Source organism: Asterias amurensis, chromosome 12 (assembly GCF_032118995.1).
Source record: "Asterias amurensis chromosome 12, ASM3211899v1".
NCBI classification, from domain to species: Eukaryota; Metazoa; Echinodermata; class Asteroidea; order Forcipulatida; family Asteriidae; genus Asterias; species Asterias amurensis.
The window spans coordinates 9,131,613-9,151,205 of NC_092659.1; the positions used below are offsets into that span (position 1 = coordinate 9,131,613).

General features: G+C 40.0%; 1 protein-coding gene across 1 annotated transcript in view; it reads right to left on the reverse strand.

The window, feature by feature from the left end:
- LOC139945350 (uncharacterized) overlaps nt 1-19,593 on the reverse strand; it is a 36,932-nt gene that overhangs the window by 3,611 nt on the left and 13,728 nt on the right. Inside the window, exons 13-30 of the mRNA XM_071942701.1 lie at nt 19,001-19,148; nt 18,360-18,470; nt 17,490-17,583; nt 16,516-16,644; nt 15,336-15,424; nt 14,617-14,779; nt 13,699-13,759; nt 12,365-12,494; nt 10,575-10,660; nt 9,709-9,824; nt 9,138-9,353; nt 8,235-8,296; nt 6,730-6,828; nt 5,534-5,710; nt 4,773-4,855; nt 3,093-3,176; nt 2,190-2,295; nt 1,364-1,505 (exon numbers count right to left, since the gene is read on the reverse strand). Of these exons, the coding sequence (XP_071798802.1) occupies nt 1,364-1,505; nt 2,190-2,295; nt 3,093-3,176; nt 4,773-4,855; nt 5,534-5,710; nt 6,730-6,828; nt 8,235-8,296; nt 9,138-9,353; nt 9,709-9,824; nt 10,575-10,660; nt 12,365-12,494; nt 13,699-13,759; nt 14,617-14,779; nt 15,336-15,424; nt 16,516-16,644; nt 17,490-17,583; nt 18,360-18,470; nt 19,001-19,148 (2,096 nt within the window). The remainder of the gene's footprint in view (nt 1-1,363; nt 1,506-2,189; nt 2,296-3,092; nt 3,177-4,772; nt 4,856-5,533; nt 5,711-6,729; nt 6,829-8,234; nt 8,297-9,137; nt 9,354-9,708; nt 9,825-10,574; nt 10,661-12,364; nt 12,495-13,698; nt 13,760-14,616; nt 14,780-15,335; nt 15,425-16,515; nt 16,645-17,489; nt 17,584-18,359; nt 18,471-19,000; nt 19,149-19,593) is intronic.

Genomic DNA, 19,593 nt, shown 5'->3' on the forward strand with positions numbered 1-19,593 from the left:
ATCAATCAATCAATCAATCAATCAATCAATCAATCAATCAATCAATCAATCAATCAATCAATCAATCAATCAATCAATCAATCAATCAATCAATCAATCAATCAATCAATCAATCAACCAATCAATCAATCAATCAATCAATCAATCAATCAATCAATCAATCAATCAATCAATCAGTTTATCTACACAGTATCAAAATCACAATCAAAATCAAATCAAAGGCAATGTAAACTGGAATTTAAGAAATAAAGTTGTTTGATAAAATTAATTTAATTAATAATAAAGCATGGACATTCATGAAACTGTGGAGGGACCCACAGAGAAGCAAAGTGTGTAGGATATGCATATACCATATACATGTATATGGTTCTCTGAGCAAGCTTGTGCATTGAGCCGATAATTATTTTGATGTTTTGTGGAAGATACTACCCTAATAGGAAAAATGTTCCTGAAAGGACAGGTGTATTCAAAAAGTTAAATGCACAAGCTGCTAACAATGAAATAGTTACCTGGACAAACGAACAAAGACAAACAAAGAAAGGTCAGCAATGTAGAAAAGAAAACATCTAGCAATGGGAATTCTAAGACAACATTTCCACTTGCAATCAGGGGGATTTTGTCCGTTGCATTCAACATCCATGTAACAGCGAAAAAAGTTTTCATAATCATGGCGATTGTCAAATTTGTTTATCAGAACATGGAAAGAATCAAAGATAGTTGGTAGCTCTGCTAAGATTGGGCTGGGGTGGTAAGACCGAAGCAGCAAGGAAGTTCACCTTGGATGGGATAGAAATGGGTCTTATGGGTGGCTACGGTGTAAGTGACCGCCTCTCTCACCACTGTGGTCCTGGCTAGCTTCAAGCCATCTGCAGTATAAGACTGTGCCACAAAGATTGTTCTCATGGCTCTCCTGTTTTCCTTCCGGAAACAATGGAAACTCACATGCATGAAGGCGCTTCGCCGTTGAGGACGTGTAAATGACCTCTAGCAAGGAGATATTTCAAATTACGAATGGAAAGATTGTTTTTTTTTAGGGATTTTTCTACAGAATTGTTGAGACTTGGCAGTGCTGTGAGTCTGCCGCTGTTTAAATGATCTTTCCGTCAAGAAAACTCGGCAAACTCATACAAGGGGATATAAACTCCAAGCATGGAGGTCTATTTCTACCTCAATGCTCCAAGTCAGCAGCAGCCAAGTCAAGAAATTGGGATTCAGTAACTAGACGACAAAACTTATTCTAGTCATTGTGAAATAAGTGGTTAGCTTTGGGGAGTCGAACCTACAACCTTGTAATTGCAAGTCCTGTAGCCTAACCACTGGCCCACCAGTCAATAAATGTCATGTCCGTATAAAAGATTCTTACCGCCTGTAATGTTTCTAGAAGCTTCTGTTCACGGACCACTTCTTCAGCAAGCTCTACTAGGCATTCTGGGTAGCGGATACCGATCACGCGTTTGTCGTTACTCAGAGCAACTCGTACAACTCGCATGCTGTAACTTGTCTTACTGCAGAAAAAGAAAAAAACATCGAGTGGCCACATTAAATAAACCATGAGGTTACATAAACAAAACTCTCCCCCAACAGCAAATATTGGTGTAACTGTAATCGAACAGTTCCTGTGCAAATGACACTAAACCTATTCAGCTTTCTCCAGAAGACGATCAGTGCATTCTGATGGAAACATCGAGTTGATACCAACGGTTCTTTTCAGAACCACCCCAACTCATTTAGAGATTTACATTACATGGTGTTACTGCAAAACTTACTACATGTATACCATATTTTCCACCATGCAAAGTTTCAAATCCTACAAACCTCTTCATGAAAAGTTACGTGGTGTCATTCAGGAGTATTGGCAAAATATTGCTAATGAATTTGGCAATTTGACTTTCAAAAAGGTAAGAGTGCAAAGAAATTAAAGATTTTTATTAAATTTTATTCAAAGTCTCGGCGCGGCCCTGTTGTTGTGCGAACAAGTTATTCCAGGCAAGATGCCACATTCTTACTTGTTTGTAACATAAATGCCGTTTTAGGAAATGATGTAACACTTACACATGAACTTTATAACTTAAAAATTTATTTTATTGCAATTTGTAATTTATGGTTCTGACACACAGTTAATATGAAACTAATGTCTTATCAGGATGAACTGGTTCCTCAAGAAGCGCACTGAATAATCCCAACTATACCTCAGATCTAGCTTAGGTGCGTGTTTTTTGGCCACCATTTCTAGAGTTGACAAAAGAGTGACTATTCCTCCACACAACAGATCCATACCATGGAGACGGGTACCGACTGAAAGGTCAAAGGTTAAAAAAGTTAGCAATGCATTGGAAAAAAAAAGCCTTGAACATCAATGCAAATTCACCTCCAAGAAAACAATTGACAATGAGATATCTTTTAAGGTTCAAAGGTTAAGAGTTTTTTTGGGGGGTGAGAGATTGCCAAAGATTACTTGGCCACAAACAGCTACTTCAAAGTAAGGGCTACACTTAACCGAATTTGGCTATCGACCCATATAAACTGTCACCAGGGGCTAAATGCCACCTACATTTACTCCTGATGCTGATGAAACAGGGTTACTGCTGAAATAGGGATACTCCCTTGACAGTCTTAAGGATGTTGGGATGGGTATCATCCACTAGGAGCCTGGCTGGTCGAGCAGAATGCACTACTTTCCCAACTTTTTACGAATCAGTTATGGGTAAGTGCCTTGCTCAACAGCACAATTGTCATGACTGGGATTCGAACCCACACTCTGCTACTGACAACACCAGAGCTTGTGTCCCGTGACCTAGTCTGGTTAGCTCTGTTTCCGTTTTCAAAAGGTCACTGAAAACATACTTGTTCAATCAGTAACTCTTCCCCGGCTTGGCCTGCACGTTCTCGTCAAAGTGAGACGGGCTTTTGCAGGACTCTCTTGGCAAAATGCTGCAGGCTTTGCCTAGTCGTGGTTTTTGATTGCATTCCCATGGTCGTTTTTTTCCTGTCATTCTCTGAGTGCTTTGCAACCATAGGAAAAAGCGCTATATAAATGGTGTTATTATTATTATTCTTAGCAACATATGCTACAATTCTACATGTATACTCACTGGTACAACTGCCAGGGTTCTTGCAATGGGATCCATGTATACATTTCTCTTTGGTTGCTTCGTATTGCTCATTCCACCCTTCCTCTGTTGATAATAAAAAGTAACCAAAAATAGCAATTTATATGAACTTGTATACACTTCTAAGAGCATCTTATACTGTAACCTTCCCCCCTTTAAAGGGAAGGTACACGTTTGGTAATTACTCAAAGCAAATATTAACTTAAAAACTAACTTGGTAACAATCATTGGAGAGCTGTTGATAGTATAAAACATTGTAGGAAACGACTCCCTCTGAAATTACGTAGTTTTTGAGAAAGAGGTAATTTTTCACTAAAATATTAAAAGACTTCTAGCTAGAAGTCTTTCATTCCTACATCTGAAAGCACACAAATTTGTCCAACAAGGGTGTTTGTTCTTTCATAAATTTCTCGCAATTTCAATTGAGCCCAAATTTTCACAGGCTTGTTATTTTATGCTTATGATGGGATACACCAAGTGAGAACACTGGTCTTTAACAATTACCAAACGTGTGCAGTGCCTTTAACTTAATTGTATGTAGTCTGCATCCCCCGGAGTTAACATGACACACATGTTGTATGACTAACCAGTCACAGGCCTGTATGCTTCGTATTTGAAAGGAAAAAGGCACCGAGTCATTTTCTCCTTAGTAAAAGGCACCCTGTGACATGTTTGAGGAAATGTAAATTTCTACTCGAGCATTTCAAAGGCACCAAGGCAATGACTAGGGGGCATGGACATGAAGGAGGCAATCCTTGCCTCCGTCACAGCACCAATCTGTACCTCCACAGGTATCCAAGTGTTGAGAAAGAAAACAAAGTGGTGTTGTCAAGAAGACAAGTGCCACAGTGGGTTTCAAACCTACGACTCAGTTACCCAAAGTAGATTGCACCCGTTTCAGACAGGCGTTTTAGAGTCACGCCAAACCAAAATATTGAATTAAGTGCATAAAAAGTTTGACGTCTGAAACATGTGGTTATGAGCGACTGGACGCGTTAGAAATCAAAAGATCTAATGTTGCAGTCGTTCGGAACGACTCCAGAGCGTCTTGATTTTAGACGTTGATCTTGTCATGAGCCGAACCTAATGTAAATATTATGTTAAGTTCACCTGTCTGAAACCAAAATGTATTTGAGTCGACCAAGAGCCGCTCCTAATCTATTTGGTTTGGCGATAATCTGGAGCGCCTGTCTGAACCGGGTGTTATCAACCGGGTGGTCCTGACATACAACTCTGTTAAAGGAACATTACAGAATTGGTTTTTGCTAACAAAACAGTTGTTGGCAGTGTAAGCACTTTATGTAATTCATCAAATACATAAACTGACACACCTGTAGTAGTTGGAGTTCAATCGGTCATTGGAGTCATGAGAGAATAGTGAAAACTGATTACAAATTTTGCACTGCATCCATGCCAAAACAAAAATGAATAAAACGCTCACTGAGCGATAAACTCGATTATTTATTTCTCATCAAATGAAATATTTCAGAGGATGATTTCTACTATCATCATCATTAGACTATTTAAGTTTTATAAAAATCTGTGATCTTCACGATTTTTGTTTCTTACCAATTCTGTAATGCTCCTTTAACTGAAACCATAATAGCAGTAAGATAATTCAACAGAAATCCCCCAAAGGAAAACAAATTAAACCAGACATACCCGCTTCCTCTTTGCTGATTGGCACATATCGCATCTTCAAATCGTCATAATCCTCGTCCAGCACTGCGACTCCGGTATTTGGCCTGACAACAGAAAAATTGTACAAAGTTACAAATGTTCACCTTTTCATTTGGAAGTTTAAAACAATAATCAATCAACTGTATTAGGGGTTCATCCATGATAATAATAATAATAATAATAATATTAAGACTTGTAATGCGCATGTGCCAGTGTCTTTAAGTGTCTCTCTCAAGGACACAAGTGTCACGACTCCTGGACCTTCATTTTGCTGAACAGAATCACCAGAGCTTTAGTTTGGTGCTCTGATCCGCTCGGCCCAAGTACACCCAAGTAGTGGTAAATAATAATAATAATACACGGTTTTTATATAGCGCTTTTCACGGGGTGTCTCAAAGCGCTTCCGACATTATTACCCCTGGTAACTGGGCCTTAAATCATTCCTTAAACCATCTCAGCTCCCTGGGGAGTATACACCTTGTGCAACAATTATATGCGCTACATGGCTAAACCAAATCACAAGAACCATCTCTGCCCTCACAGGTACCCATTTACCCCTGGGTGGAGAGAAACAATTATAGTTAAGTGTCTTGCTCAGGGACACAAGTGTCACGGCCTGGATTCGAACCAATACTCTGCTGAACAGAAGCATCAGAGCTTGAGTTCGGTGCTCTTATCCACTCGGCAATGACACCCCATAAGAGCTTAGAGCTAAACAATTATTTCTTATTCCAGACATTCACCTTGCGATCTTAAAGAGATGGGATGAGTTGTCCTTCTGGGTCGCTAGGATAAAGAGTTTCTTGCCGAACTGATCTTTCTTGGAGCAATAGAAGCCATCGTGTTTACCGGTGAATCTTTCCGATCTCTCCAATGCTGCCTGCCAACTTAAGCCTCGATCCACTGACAAGGATAACAGCCTGGGGAACATGTCAAGTAGAAGTAAAAATACTTACAGAGTGATATTTGATCCTTTGTAACAAGTGGAAATATTTTAATTTTACCAAGTACACGGTGATAACAGTGTTCCTTTTTCTGCCTGTTAGTTCAGTAATTTGTATGATCTGTTGTGCTGTATTTTTATGCCCTTTCTTGCCTTTATATTTTCCTGGCTTTTCTGGGATTTGAGAGACATACACCTTGCGGCAATAGTTATATTTGTAACTTTTATGCTCTCCTGGGCATCCCACTGTTGTTAAATTTAACAAGTTTTTAATATATTTTAAATTTGTGTAAACGAACATGTACTTGTGAATGTTTTGCCTGAAAAACAATTGTTATTATTATAATTTCAAGAGCTGACCACCATGTGTGGGTATGACAGTGGTATCTTTCCATGGGCTCCTGGTTTCCATCAAATCCCTCCGGTGCCACTAAGTTGGGTTTTTCCCTGTTGGGTTCTAATCCTTAAAGGCAATGGACACTATTGGTAATTACTCAAAATAATTATTAGCAAAAAACCTTACTTGGTAACGAGTAGTGGGGAGAGGTTGATAGTATGAAACATTTCGAGAAAGAAGTAATTTTTCCACGAATTTGATTTCGAGACCTCAGATTTACATTTGTAGAATTTGAGGTCACAAAATCAAGCACCTGAAAGTGCACAACTTCGTGTGACAAGGGTGTTTTTTCTTTCATTATTATCTCGCAACTTCGACGACCGATTGAGCTCACATTTTTACAAGTTTGTTATTTTATGCGTATGTTGAGATACACCTAGAGAGGAGACTGGTCTTTGACAATTAGCAAAAGTGTCCAGTGTCTTTAAACTTCCTTCCTTGTCTTCTCTCCATTGGGTTCTTGTCTAGTACAGAGACTAAGTTCGCTTTTTCTGAGAGTCCTTGGCTTCACCACCAGGAATAATCAACGCAATTTTTGGCTTTGTAATGCGAAGTATGTTATTTACATTGGTTTTTTTTTCCTTCAAGGATCAACTTACTGGGTTGGCGTGCTTGTATTGGCTTCCTTGAAGACAGTCTTTGGAGGACAGACCATCTCTACCGATGCTGCGCTAATGTCAACAAGACCCTCAGTGTACCTACAAAATAAACAACAACAAATATTGGTTGAACTGATGGGATATGATGCGCTTCTGTCAACAAGACCTTCACTGTACTTAAAAATAAACAACAACAAATCTTGATTGATCTGGTGGGATATCATAAGAAGTAATAGCTGTTTGGTAATCAGATTCTTAAGGGCAGTGGACACTATTGGTAATTACTCAAAATAACTGTTCGCTTAAAAACATACTTGGTAACAAGCAATGGAGATCTGTTGATAGTATAAAACACTGTGAGAAACAGCTCCCTCTGCCTCTGCAGTAACATGATTTTTGAGTAAGAAGTAATAACTTAAATAACCCACTTTGGAATGTCAGTGGCGCATGTATGTTACTGCTGACAACGGACTTTGTCTATCTCCCGTAACCTTTTGACAATACCAGCGGGTATTGTCAAAAGGTCACAGGAGATAGACAGATTCCGTTGTCAGCAGTAACTGATATGCGCAGCTGGAACTCCGAAGTGGCTGATACTTGAATTGAATTCGAGACCTCAACTGAATTCTCAAATTAAAGGCATCTGGAAGCACAAAACTTGTGTGGCGTGGGTGTTTTTTTCTTCCTCATCACAAACGAAAGGCTGACTGAACTGATCGGTGGTGCCTCACGAGTGACAAGGTGTTAGAGCAGAAGGCAAAATGGTGCACTCATGTGATGAGACAGGGAGGCCTACCCAACACAGTTATTGATAGTCTGCCTACAGGTAAAATTCCAGGCAGAGGTCAGCCTGAGCTGCGCTGGATAGACAACGTTACAAAGTGGAGTGGAAGAAGTGTACATGTAGGAGAGCTGAGAAGAGCAGCGATTGAAAGACACCAGGTGATGGCAGCGACTCCAGGAGTTCGCCCCCATTACAATCTGAGGACGAGGCGGCCACTGACGCAAGTCTATGCTGAATGATGATGAACTTCAACGACCAATGGAGTTCAAATTTTCACAGGCCCCGATAACGAGAACGAAAACGATAAAAATGCATGCCCTCGATTGGTTGAATGAGCGTGGGCGTATTCTGCGTGGAGCAATCCAACCAATCGCAAGGGTGCATTTTTATTGTCTAGTTTTGGTTCTCGCTATCGGGGCCTGTGTGACCGGGCCTTTTTGCATGTGTTGAGATACTTCAAGTAAAAAGACTGTGCTTTAAGAATTACCAAAGGTGTCCTGTGCCTTAAAACACACAACTTTACTAAGCACGGACAAATCTTACAGATTACCAACCAAAATACTATGCTAACATTTGTGCCTGGTTTCAAGCAAATTTCTGGTAAGTAGATGAGTTTTCTAAGCACTATTTCTCTAATAAGTTGCCCAGGATTTTCTTTACTGTTGGTGAAAGGGAGGAGGGTGGGGGGTGGTTGTTTAAAAAAAATAAAGCAGTAACTTACTTTCCTTCTTTCTTGGCTGTAGCAATCACAGCTTGGAGGCACTCGTAAAAGTAGTTAAAAATCTAGAAATGGAAAATGTAAATACTGTGTTAAATTCTCATTCAAAACACACAGTTTCACAGTTTGACAGCTAAGTATTTCTTCTTTTAAACAATCCAGGTTTACAGACTCTAATTAGCACTGGAAATACAAAACTACAGGTTTATGTGCACCGGTAATATTTTTTAGCTTCCTTTGGTGACTGCTTTACATCTTTCAATTTAATAGCCAAAGGTGTTTTAGAGAAAATCCTGAAATCAGGAACAACCTGAGATATCACATGCCTAAAAATTAAGAAAGTTCATTTGGTTTGCAATACATTAGCACCATATATGTAAATTTCTTTTGATTAGTGTTGGTCTTCAAAGAACTAATGGTTGACAACTGACGCTCGATCAGTTTGAACTGATTGTATTTGTCATCTTTAGTCTTCCTCCTAAAGACGATAAGAGCACATACTGATCGAAACATTGAGTTGTCAACCACCGGCTCTTTTCAAGAGCCAACACTCCTCTAAATAAACTTAAATTTCAAATTCTACTAATAAGAAAGTTTATAATGTTATATAAATTTGGGTAAAACATGTTGCCAAGCAGGGCCCAATATCAGGGCTCTGCTTACCATAAGCACAGAATCCGCTCTTACAGAAGCAGGGAATTCTGTGCTTCTGGCAAGCGTATTTCACGGTTTAGCGGCGAATTTTGGCTTCTGCGCATACGTACTCCACGTTACTAGGCATTCTAAACTTACAAGGCTAGCACAGAAATTCGCCGCTTGCACGTAAGCGGGGAATCTTGATCATAAGCGCAGAATTCGGCAAAAGTAGAGCCATGAAATTGGGCCCTGGTGATTTAGGAGACCTACCAAGTTTTGTTTCTCCACTCGTAGACCTAGGATTCGGTTTAGGAATTTGCTGACGTCTCTACTGTCCTTATCGCTGACCCGGCAGCCGATGACGTTGTGCTCCTTAACACCCATCACTGAAATACTGTCTTGTAAATCAATATTGAGGTCTTGGAAGGTGGCCTCTGATTTACCGGCTGAAATCGAGGATAGCAATACGCCTGGGGCCAATTCATTCTGTAAAAAAACAAAACAAATGTAAGCATAGTGCCTTCTAACATCAAATCTTCAGTTGTTCACAAATCAGTACAAACAAAACGAATGCCACATACCAATTTTGTTTCATGAAGTGACGTAGTGTGACAAAGTGAAGTTTAGAAATAAAAAACCTTGTAAAAAAACTTGCATAATTGTAAACACTTAGACAGTTCTGTAAATCAGCCACCAGACTGGGTCAAAACCTTTAGACTCTGATAAGATTGATATGCATGGTTAGTTTGGTTGTGCAGTAGTGAGTCCATCAAACTCAAGCAAACTTTTGTGGTGGTTACTTACATGCTTATGGATAAAAGCATTTTGTTACCCAACTTACATTGCATATCGATGCGTACATGGTACGTAATGCTAAACGTCCATACGGCGTGTCAAAGTTGAACTGAGTCAGATCAGCTCCTGTTGCAGCTCTACGATCACCTTGAGTTAATGCACCTAATGGTCAAAATCAAAGTTAAAAATTGACTTATCTTCATCTCTATATTCTCAACAAAGAACCTATGCCTTCCTCCTCTGTACATGGTGACTGCCTTATTTGCATGAATATTTACACCACATGATGCAAAAGGACCAATCAACGGCAGCCTTTCTAGCTCACTGGGGCACTGTAAATGTTGTTTTCCATTGACGTTTCAATACCTTTTTGTTTATACATGCATATATTCTGTGCTTCTTTTGACATTTCTTTTTCGCAAAAGTTCACCACTCTCTGTTTTATTATTAAAATAGTATTAATATAATAATATAGGAAACTTATTATGTGCCATGTCTAAAGGCCCCGATAACGAGAATGAAAACGATAACGATAAAAATGCACGCTCGCGATTGGTTGAATTGCTCCTTGCAGAAAACGCCCACGTCATTCAACCAACCCAAGGTGTGCATTTTTATCGTTATCGTTTTCGTTCTCGTTATCGGGGCCTGTGCGACCGGGCCTTTACACAGGTGACACTGCTTTTAACCAGTGTGACCCTTTACAAAGGGTAAGTGCCATCCTTCCATGAAAGCAGTGTAAGCTAGGTACACTTAATACATAAATTTACTTAGTACAGGACATTCTTGCTTAGCAGAAAGAGGTCCCAGCTAATGTACCACATAGGGGTCCTCCCTATCGTCTGTTAATATTTGCTTAGCTGAACAATTCCTGCTAATGAGTTCTATGAAATAAGAGTCCAGATATCTCACCCAAGGTCTGCAACCTCCGGGCAACAGATGCAGCAAAACGTCTCTCACCACCAAGATTGGTTGTCAGTAGTTTGTACACAGGACCGCTGGAAAATAAAATTACAAATGTGGGTTAACAAACAAAACAGTTTTTTATACCTCGGGAACAAATTGTCAAGTTTGATTGGTCAAAAACCAATCACGTGCCGTGCAACAAATATGCATGTACCATGGCTGAGTGATGTTCACCATCTACACTACCTTGATCGTTCCCACCGTTTTTCAGCGATTTGTACGTAACAACCGCGGGTTCGAGGAAACAGTGAAAAATTGTTTAAAACTATGTAATAATGTTTGAGGATGACAACAAAACTTTGAGAAGAGGAATAATAATGTTACCAACGTATAACAAACCAATTGCTGCACGCTGTGACTGGGGTCCATGGGTTTTGTACACCCTTGAGGACAAATGGCAACCTCGGCTTCGCCAGCGTGCAACAATTGTATATTGGTAGCTTGCTATAATTACTGTATGTGGCCAGGTGGTCCCCTCTGCATACGCTGCCAATGGAAACCCACACACATGTTTGTGCCAGTACAACTAGGCCTAGGCTAGTTGACAATATGCCTAGGCTTGTTGACAGTAGGCCTGGGCTAGGTGACAGTAGGCAAAGGCTAGATGATAGTAGGCCGAGGCTACTTGTGGAATTCACTACTTGACTAGTCATCTGACAAAGTCATCCAATTATTCAACTAGTCACAACTTTTTTGAGCCAAGTATATATATTTAATAGATGTTAATGATGCTATGTCAGGTTTTAGGCCGATTTGACCCCAAAATTTTGATTTAAAATTCAATGGTTTTTTTGATCGGGGTCGAGAAAGTTACAAGCCAATTATTAGTAGCAGTGAAATAAATAATCAAAGTTAGTTTTTGTCGGGATTCCAACAATATATCAAGTGACCAATTCTGATGTGTTTTATTAGAAACGTTTTAAATTTTTGTCATGGTTCCTGACCTTTAAAAGTAAAAGTTAAACTTTTTTCGTTACAGCGAGTGATACTCTTTGAAATACCATTCACGCCAAAAATCTGACATAGCATCTTTAAATTTGCATCAGGGATGCTTATATATACACATGTACTTTTCTGTTTACAACAAACCCAAATGATGAAAGCTCCATCAGAGTAAGAGCTCAAGTGTTTTTTGTTGTTGACTGACGAAGGAAATGGAGTGATAACTACAGGATTTTGTCTCGCAGAACCACCACTTTGAGCCGCTTGCTTTGGCAGCGGTAGTTTAAAAACAATGAAACTCATATCAACGAGAGTGAAACCGAGATCAACTGCCTTATTTTAATGGTATGTAGTCTATCTCTTATGATGGAGGTACAGATCACTTAAGGAGAAGGCAAATTGTGTTATTAAATATGACATCATTTTAATCATAAACAATAATAATGAAAAGGTACTTATATAGTGCCTTATGCTAGTCCTCAATGTGCTTAACACGAACAAGAATGCAGTTTGGTAAAAAAAAAAACATATAATTATCAAAAATACAATTTTAAAAACCACTAACACAGTAAGCAGAGCCACTAAATCTTGCTCAAGTGTCTTGCAGTTATTCACGACAATAAACTCTCCTTGTATATATTTTAATCAAGTATTCTTCTTCAGCAGTTTCTTTGATGGATCCTTTAAATTAGTGGCTCTGTTTACTAAGGAAGTATGTGCTTACACAATCAACATTCTCTGCTTATTAGAGTAAGTTGAGGTTAGGGGTAGGGGAGGGGTTTGTTTGTAATCACCTTGTCTGGTTTGACCGATGTGATCGTCCCATTTGCTGGACGGCTTTATCTGCTGACCACGGTAGCTCAATTGTTAGATGTAATCTCCTCCTTTGATTCTTGGCCCTGGCGTCTGCATGCAGCGAAATACCTGGGCAGAATATGGTAATTTGGTTAACCCTCACATATCCTAAATCCCAACCTTGTTCCCAGGGGTGATCGTTCTCGCCACGCCATTTTTCCCCAGCATGCCTTGCTCGATCATAACCCCTGGAAGTGTAACTACAAAATATCCAAATATATGGGATATTACAATTAGTCCTGTGGTTGATCCGTTCTGTGTTGGGCGTTAGTCACGCACACGCTGGATGCGCTGTGTGTAATAAAAGTCATAAACTTGCCTTGGCGTTCAGTGTTGGGTGACAAAAAAAAGTGAATACGTACATCTTTATATAGAGTATAGAGCTTTTTGTAGACGCATGACGCTTCAAATTTTGCGCATATATGATAGCCAATCAAAGACACAGATCGGAGTTTCCCTACCAGGGGTTAGAGACGTACGCATAGCTAGCGGGTGATATGGCGTGCTGCCCATGGTAGCGAGGTTGTCTAAATCCTATAACAACCTTCACCTGGTTCTGCCTCATAACCATCGATCAAGTTCATGATCCATATAAACTTTTGGTCTGTATTGGTAAGTCGACATAACCTTCAATAACATTCCGAGTTTGTGAAGGTTCTTGTGATAAACCACATTTACTCAAGACAAAAACCAAAACCAAATTTACTTGAAAAAAAATAGGTAGAATTTAAAACTTTGCATGTTGGGAGTATAATTAAGAGAGGTTTGCGTTAGCACCATCTGTATATCTCTCCTGAAGACGTCAGAGCATACTGATCGAAACGTTGAGTTGTCAAACCACTGGTTCTTTTCAGAACCAACACTTCTCAAAAGAGATTTACACATGATGCTACCGTCTCACCTAATTAAAGGCAGGGGACACCATTGATAATAACTCAAAATAACTATTACCATAAAACCTTACTTGATAATGAGTAATGACCCCAAACAAGGGCCCAAAAGAGTTGATAAAGGCGCTTCACGGCTCCGTCGCTCGCGCTGGTCTTTTTTTCATGCGTGTTATTTAGGGGTGTGCTTGACATGGGGGTGCAGCGTGCGCCTTGACTAAAGGCTACATTTCACCCAGCTTGCTCTAGTCATCGTCAGGAGACTGAACTTTGTCAAGCACCTGCAAAAACAGACCAAAAGCCTCTAGCAAGATTTTTGCATTTATTGAAATAGTAAACAAATTGTAATACATTCAAATATCCTCAAATTGAAATAACTGTCTTACCTGTACTAGCAGCATTTGAGATAATGGCTACCAACTTCTTCCCGCACATAAAACTATTCCTCTGAAAATATTGAGATAAAATAAATACAGTTCACATTATGAGCTTCTGAAAGATCCGAATGTTATTTCATGCCTTTGAATTCATTTCAGCTACAAACTGATTCAGCTTGGTGTTAATGTTGATTATTTATAAATAATATTTTGCACTGAACATTACTCTACAAAATTTTCTACCGATTCTTGAAAATTAAAAAAGTTATTATAGTGTTGTGGCCGAGTGGTTAAGAGCACCGAATTCAAACTCTGGTGTTTCTGATCAGCAGAGTGTGGGTTCGAATCCCCAGCTGTGACACTTGTGTCCTTAAGCAAGACACATAACCATTGCTTCGTCCTTCGGATGGGACGTAAAGCCGTTGGTCCCATGTGTTCTGTAAACACATGTAAAAGAACCCAGTGCACTTATTGAAAAGAGAAGGGGTTCGCCCCGGTGTTCCTGGCTGGATTGGCAGCATATTGCACCACAGCACCTTGTAAACCATTACATGGTGCTTAAGGATTAGGTCTTATATCTCAAAATTCGCCCCACTCCTTGCAGTAATAATACCTGGCGCTTTGTATCCTTTGGCAAAAGGCGCGTTATAATTATGGTTATTATTATTATTGTTGACAGATCTAAAACTTGCGCTTCATTTTTAAGATTGAACCAAAGACTGCTAATTTTGACCAGGCACGATATTTGGTCTTTTGGAAAAAGTGTGAACATTTTAACGAGTGCAAGGGCTGAACTACATGTACTTGATCATAGGGTGAAGGCTTCAATAACTTTTTCAAGTTATTTAATCACAGTTTTTTCAAGGGCAACAACAAAATCAGAAATCAAACTAAGGTTGAAAAACTATCAGGCCTGTCTACCGTTACCTCTTGTACATTCATACTATTCACATCAGAGGAGTCACTCGGTGTGCGCGGTTCAAAGCGTGCCGTTGTATTCGGACCATCGCGTATCATACGCCCTCTACGCCCAGTCATCTCAGCAACGACGGAAACTCCACCCAGTTGATCAATGATGTCATCAAGAGGACTAGAAGGGGAAGGAAAGGTTGGGGAAGGGGTCGTTGGAAGACGATGCAGTTTAGATAAATACAGGAGGGTACTTGTACAAATATAAACCAATCTGAAAGATGGGTAGCTCTGTTTTCTTTATCCAGAAAGTCCTTAAAGGCAGTGGACACTATTGGTAATTACTCAAAATAATTGTTAGCATAAAAACTTTCTTGGTAATGAGCAATGGAGAGCTGTTGATAGTTGAAAACATTGTGAGAAACAGCTCCCTCTGAAGTAACGTAGTTTTTGAGAAAGAAGTAAACAATCACTCAAGTATTTGAACTGAATAAGAGACCTTAGCTGAGGTCTCGAATTCAAGACATCTGAAAGCACACAACTTGTGTAACAAGGGTGTTTGTTGTCTCGCAACTTTGACGACCACTTGAGCTCAAACTTTCACAGGTTTGTTATTTTATGCATGTTGAGATAGACCAAGTTAGAAGACTGGTCTTTGACAATAGTGTCCAGTGTCTTTAAACTAAAAGAGATACAAACAAATAAAGCCTTGAATAAGATAACCATCTGTTCCTCACCTGTTCGGTAAAGGCATCTTCTTAGTGAAGTCAAGGAGCATAGTCTTAGCTGTCAAGCTCCAGTTGTCATCCCTTGGCCCTTGATCATCCTACAATAAGATTGGCAATAAGAAAAACATCAACACAATGAAATCAAATGAGGAATATTTCACAACAAAAAAGCATAATTGATTTAAGGTAGTTATACCGAGCTGAATGTTGATCTCAATATTAACATGGCCGGTAAAATGGTGGTACATTCTTCCATCTTTTCTAATTGTCACCTTGGTCCAGTGGTTAGACGGCAGGACTTGCAATCACAGGGATGTAGGTTTGAATCCCAAAAGCTAACTGCTGGTTTCATAATGACTAGAAAGTGTTGTCGTCTAACTACTGAATCACAACTTCTTGATTCACGATCATAGGCGTTAGACCAATGTTTGTATGAGAGAAATTGGCTGTTGCTAGCTTGGCGTTTATATCCCCTTATGGGAGTTCGCCGAATTCTCTCGACAGGAAGATCATCTAAACAAACCCAACAACAAACATCTTGCAGCCAGGCACACAACACAAAGATATCTCTATACAGTTATGTTTAAGGACAATCTTGGAGGAGCCTAGGTACCAAGGTTGATACATGTGGTACATGCCACAGAAGGAAATAGAAAAAGGTACATGTAGGACAATGCAAACAGTGACATGCACAGATGTCACATGGAATGTGAGGTATCATGGCCAAGTGAATAAGAGCAGTGAATTCAAAATCCAGCGTTTCTGATCAGCAGAGTGTCGGTTCGAGTCCCAGTCGTGACACCTGTGTCCTTAAGCAAGACACTAAGACACTGAATCAGTATTGCTGCGTTCTTCCGATGTGATGCAAAGCCGTAGGATCCGTGTATTGTGTACTGTATTTAAAGAAATCTAGTGCACTTATTGTACAGAGAAGGGGTTCGCCCCAGTGTCCCTGGTTTGATTGGCTTTATTTTGCCCTCAGCACATCATTGTAAACCATTACACGGTGCTACATGTATGTAAAGAAATTGGTCCAATAGTTTAACACATAGTTGCACATACCCTGTATGGAAAATACAGCGTGCTCCTATTGGGAGTGGACAAAGCCCTACATGAGAACTGCAAATTATTATTGTTTATTATTATCATTATTATTTAATTAGCTACAAAAACAAGAAAAGCATCTCACCGCGATGATAACTGTTGGGAAGTATTGATTGATGAACCGAAGGAGAATCTCACGAGCTACAGACACAAAACCTGATTCAGAACTACTGTTACCTTTATCATGTTTATTGCGCTCACTATCCATACTCGCCTGTAAAGAGAAAACCCAAAATAAAAATACTAACCTCTGACCTCTGACATCACTTGGAAACCATAACATGATTTGCGTGCATACGCCGGGCAAAACCTTTGTGTTTTGGCAGCCAGCTAGAAAGTACATACAATCTATGACTACGCGTCTTTTTGCTCGACGAAACATGACGTGTACAGTTTTTTTGTCAACAGAGGGCAGTTTGAATGTAAACATAGGTTACATCGTCTATAACCTGCTCAATATATGGCTCTGCTTACCGCCAAATTATGCGCTTGCGATCACCATTGTTGGCTAACAGGGCTAGCGTAAAATTTCAGCACTTGTCCATACTTCCTAAAGAAATATGGATGCTTGTCAACACTAAAGCAGCCAATAGAAGGATTGCAGTACGCGTCATCGACTACCATCTTTGATGTATTAACAAGGGAAAAGTGTATGCGCGTACCCGCTGCGTGACACTTTTCCCTTGTTCATACATCAAAGATGGTGGTCGATGACGCGGGTTGCAATCCATCTATTGGACACTACACCTTGGAGTGACTTTTCACTGATCCATATGTGTTTTAGGTAGCATTTGGTCAGAAGACAACGGTCAAAGAAAAACATTGTCCATTGCATAGCCATAATCTTAGATGCGAGATAAATAAATACTACTTTCCTGAAAGGAGTACAGAAGTTTCGCTTACTGCGCTCTATTTTGATTGTAAATTAGCCGTCACTCAAAACGCTCTAGCTACAACCCTTTGCCTGATGCAGGGCTTACACTATCACTCCGTTTAAGGAAAGAAATGCTGACGATTTCCAAAACTTTGGTTTTGATTGGCCGATCCTACCAGTCTTACCTCTCCCGTAGTCTGTAGACCAATCACAACACAGTATCCATCCTCCAATGCTTGCTTTGCTTCCTTGACAATCTTCGGCACTTTCACACCCAAACTGAGAAAAACAAAACTCCAAAATCAACTTCATGGAAACTTTTTATTTGGAATTTGAAAATCAAAAACTAATTTCTCTTGAGCATGTTAAGGATACTCCCATCATTAAAACTGCTCACTCAAATTCCTGTATGTTGTGGCTGAATGGTTTCGTGCATCGGATTTCAAGTTATGGTGGATTCGTATCCCGGTAATAACACGTGTGTCCCTGAGCAAGACACTTGTGTCCCTGAGCAAGACACTTGTGTCCCTGAGCAAGACACTTGTGTCCCTGAGCAAGACACTTGTGTTCCTGAGCAAGACACTTGTGTTGAGCATGACACTTGTGTCCCTGAGCAAGACGCTTGTGTCCCTGAGCAAGACACTTGTGTCCCTAAGCAAGACACTTGTGTCCCTGAGCAAGACACTTGTGTCCCTGAGCAAGACACCTGTGTCCTGGAGCAAGACACTTCTTTTCTTCACCAAGAGGGAAATGTGTGTCTTTGAGGGCAGAGATGGTTCTTGCGATTGATTTAGCTTAGTGCACTACATATTTGGCAGCACAGGCTGTATACTCCCCAGGGAGCTGAGATGGTTTTAGAAATTAAATAAATGACCCAGTGACCAGGGGAATAATAATGTTGTTGCGCCATTGAGTGACATATTTGAGCGCTATATTATAATTAAAAAAACACTGTTATTCTTTTTTTGTGACTTTATAAATACAAATTCATAAAATACAAATCTGCAACAAACAAATTCCAGGGGAATCTACAATGAGAGCAGAATATTTCTTACCAAAGTTGTTTGAAGAACCGCTGATGACAAGACCAGAAAAATGACCACACCCTCGGAGAACCGGTGTTTGTCCTCCCTAAGGCAGCCTCCAGAGAATTCTTCAACTCATTCCTAAAATAATAAAAATTCAACGAAAATGGGCGATGATGAATTTTTCTTACAGTTTTTACAGTATTTCTCAAATTTCCTCTGTCAGATCACATTTTTAACATCATAGTTTCCCGCTCACCAAATGCAAGCCAAAAACAGAGGCAGAGGTAGCCCCGTTACAAGGTGCTACAAGGTGAGTTTTTATTTATTTTTGAACTCCATTTCAGGAAAGATATGCTGACGATTCCCAATTCTTTGGTTTGTATAGGTACTACCTGTCTTACCAACATTATTACACTCTTTAACAAATAGGCCACTTACATGCGTGGGCCCTTGCTAAGGTCGTGGCCATGTGACGCACACTCAGGATCTAATCCCACTCTTTTATTTCTTAAACTCATTCTACAACAAAATCAGCCTTGGGAAACTATTGGCCGTGTCCAAATTAGCGGCTGCAGCTACGGCTATGGCTAGGATTTCCCTGACACCACCCTTAGCAACAGTCGTAGCCGTAACTGTAGCCACTGTTTCGGATCTGGCCTAAGACTCACCAGACATGAGCGGCGGTATCGTACATCTTGATTTGCTCCTCTATTAGGTCTGTTTCCATGGTAACAAACTCTGCCTCTCTGAAGCTAAGACCACGAGAGACGTACATCCCAGATGCCTTCATCTCCATTGCCAACATCTCAGCAACACCTTCAAGAGATCAAAATTACACTCAATTAAAGGCAAAAAGTATACGTTTGGTTTTTGGAACCTTGGCAGAGTTGACAAGAGCACCGGACTCAAGCTCCAGTGTTTCAGAGCAGTAGAGTGTGGGTTCGAGTCCCAATCCTGACACTTGTGTCCTTAAAGCAAGACACTTAACAAATTGCTTTGTCCTTTGGATGGGACGTCAAGCTGTTGGTCCTGTGTGTTGTGTACTGCACGTAAAAGCTCCCAGTGCACATATCAAAAAGAGAAGGAGTTCGCCCTTGTATTTTGATTGGCAGCATATTGCGCCAGTGCACTTTGTAAACCATTACATGGTGCTATGTTAAGGATCTGGTCTCAGACTTCAAATTTTTCTTCCACATCCTTGCAGGAAAATACTGAATGTTGAATCGCCGAGAGTATCATTGACTGATGGATATGAGCGCTA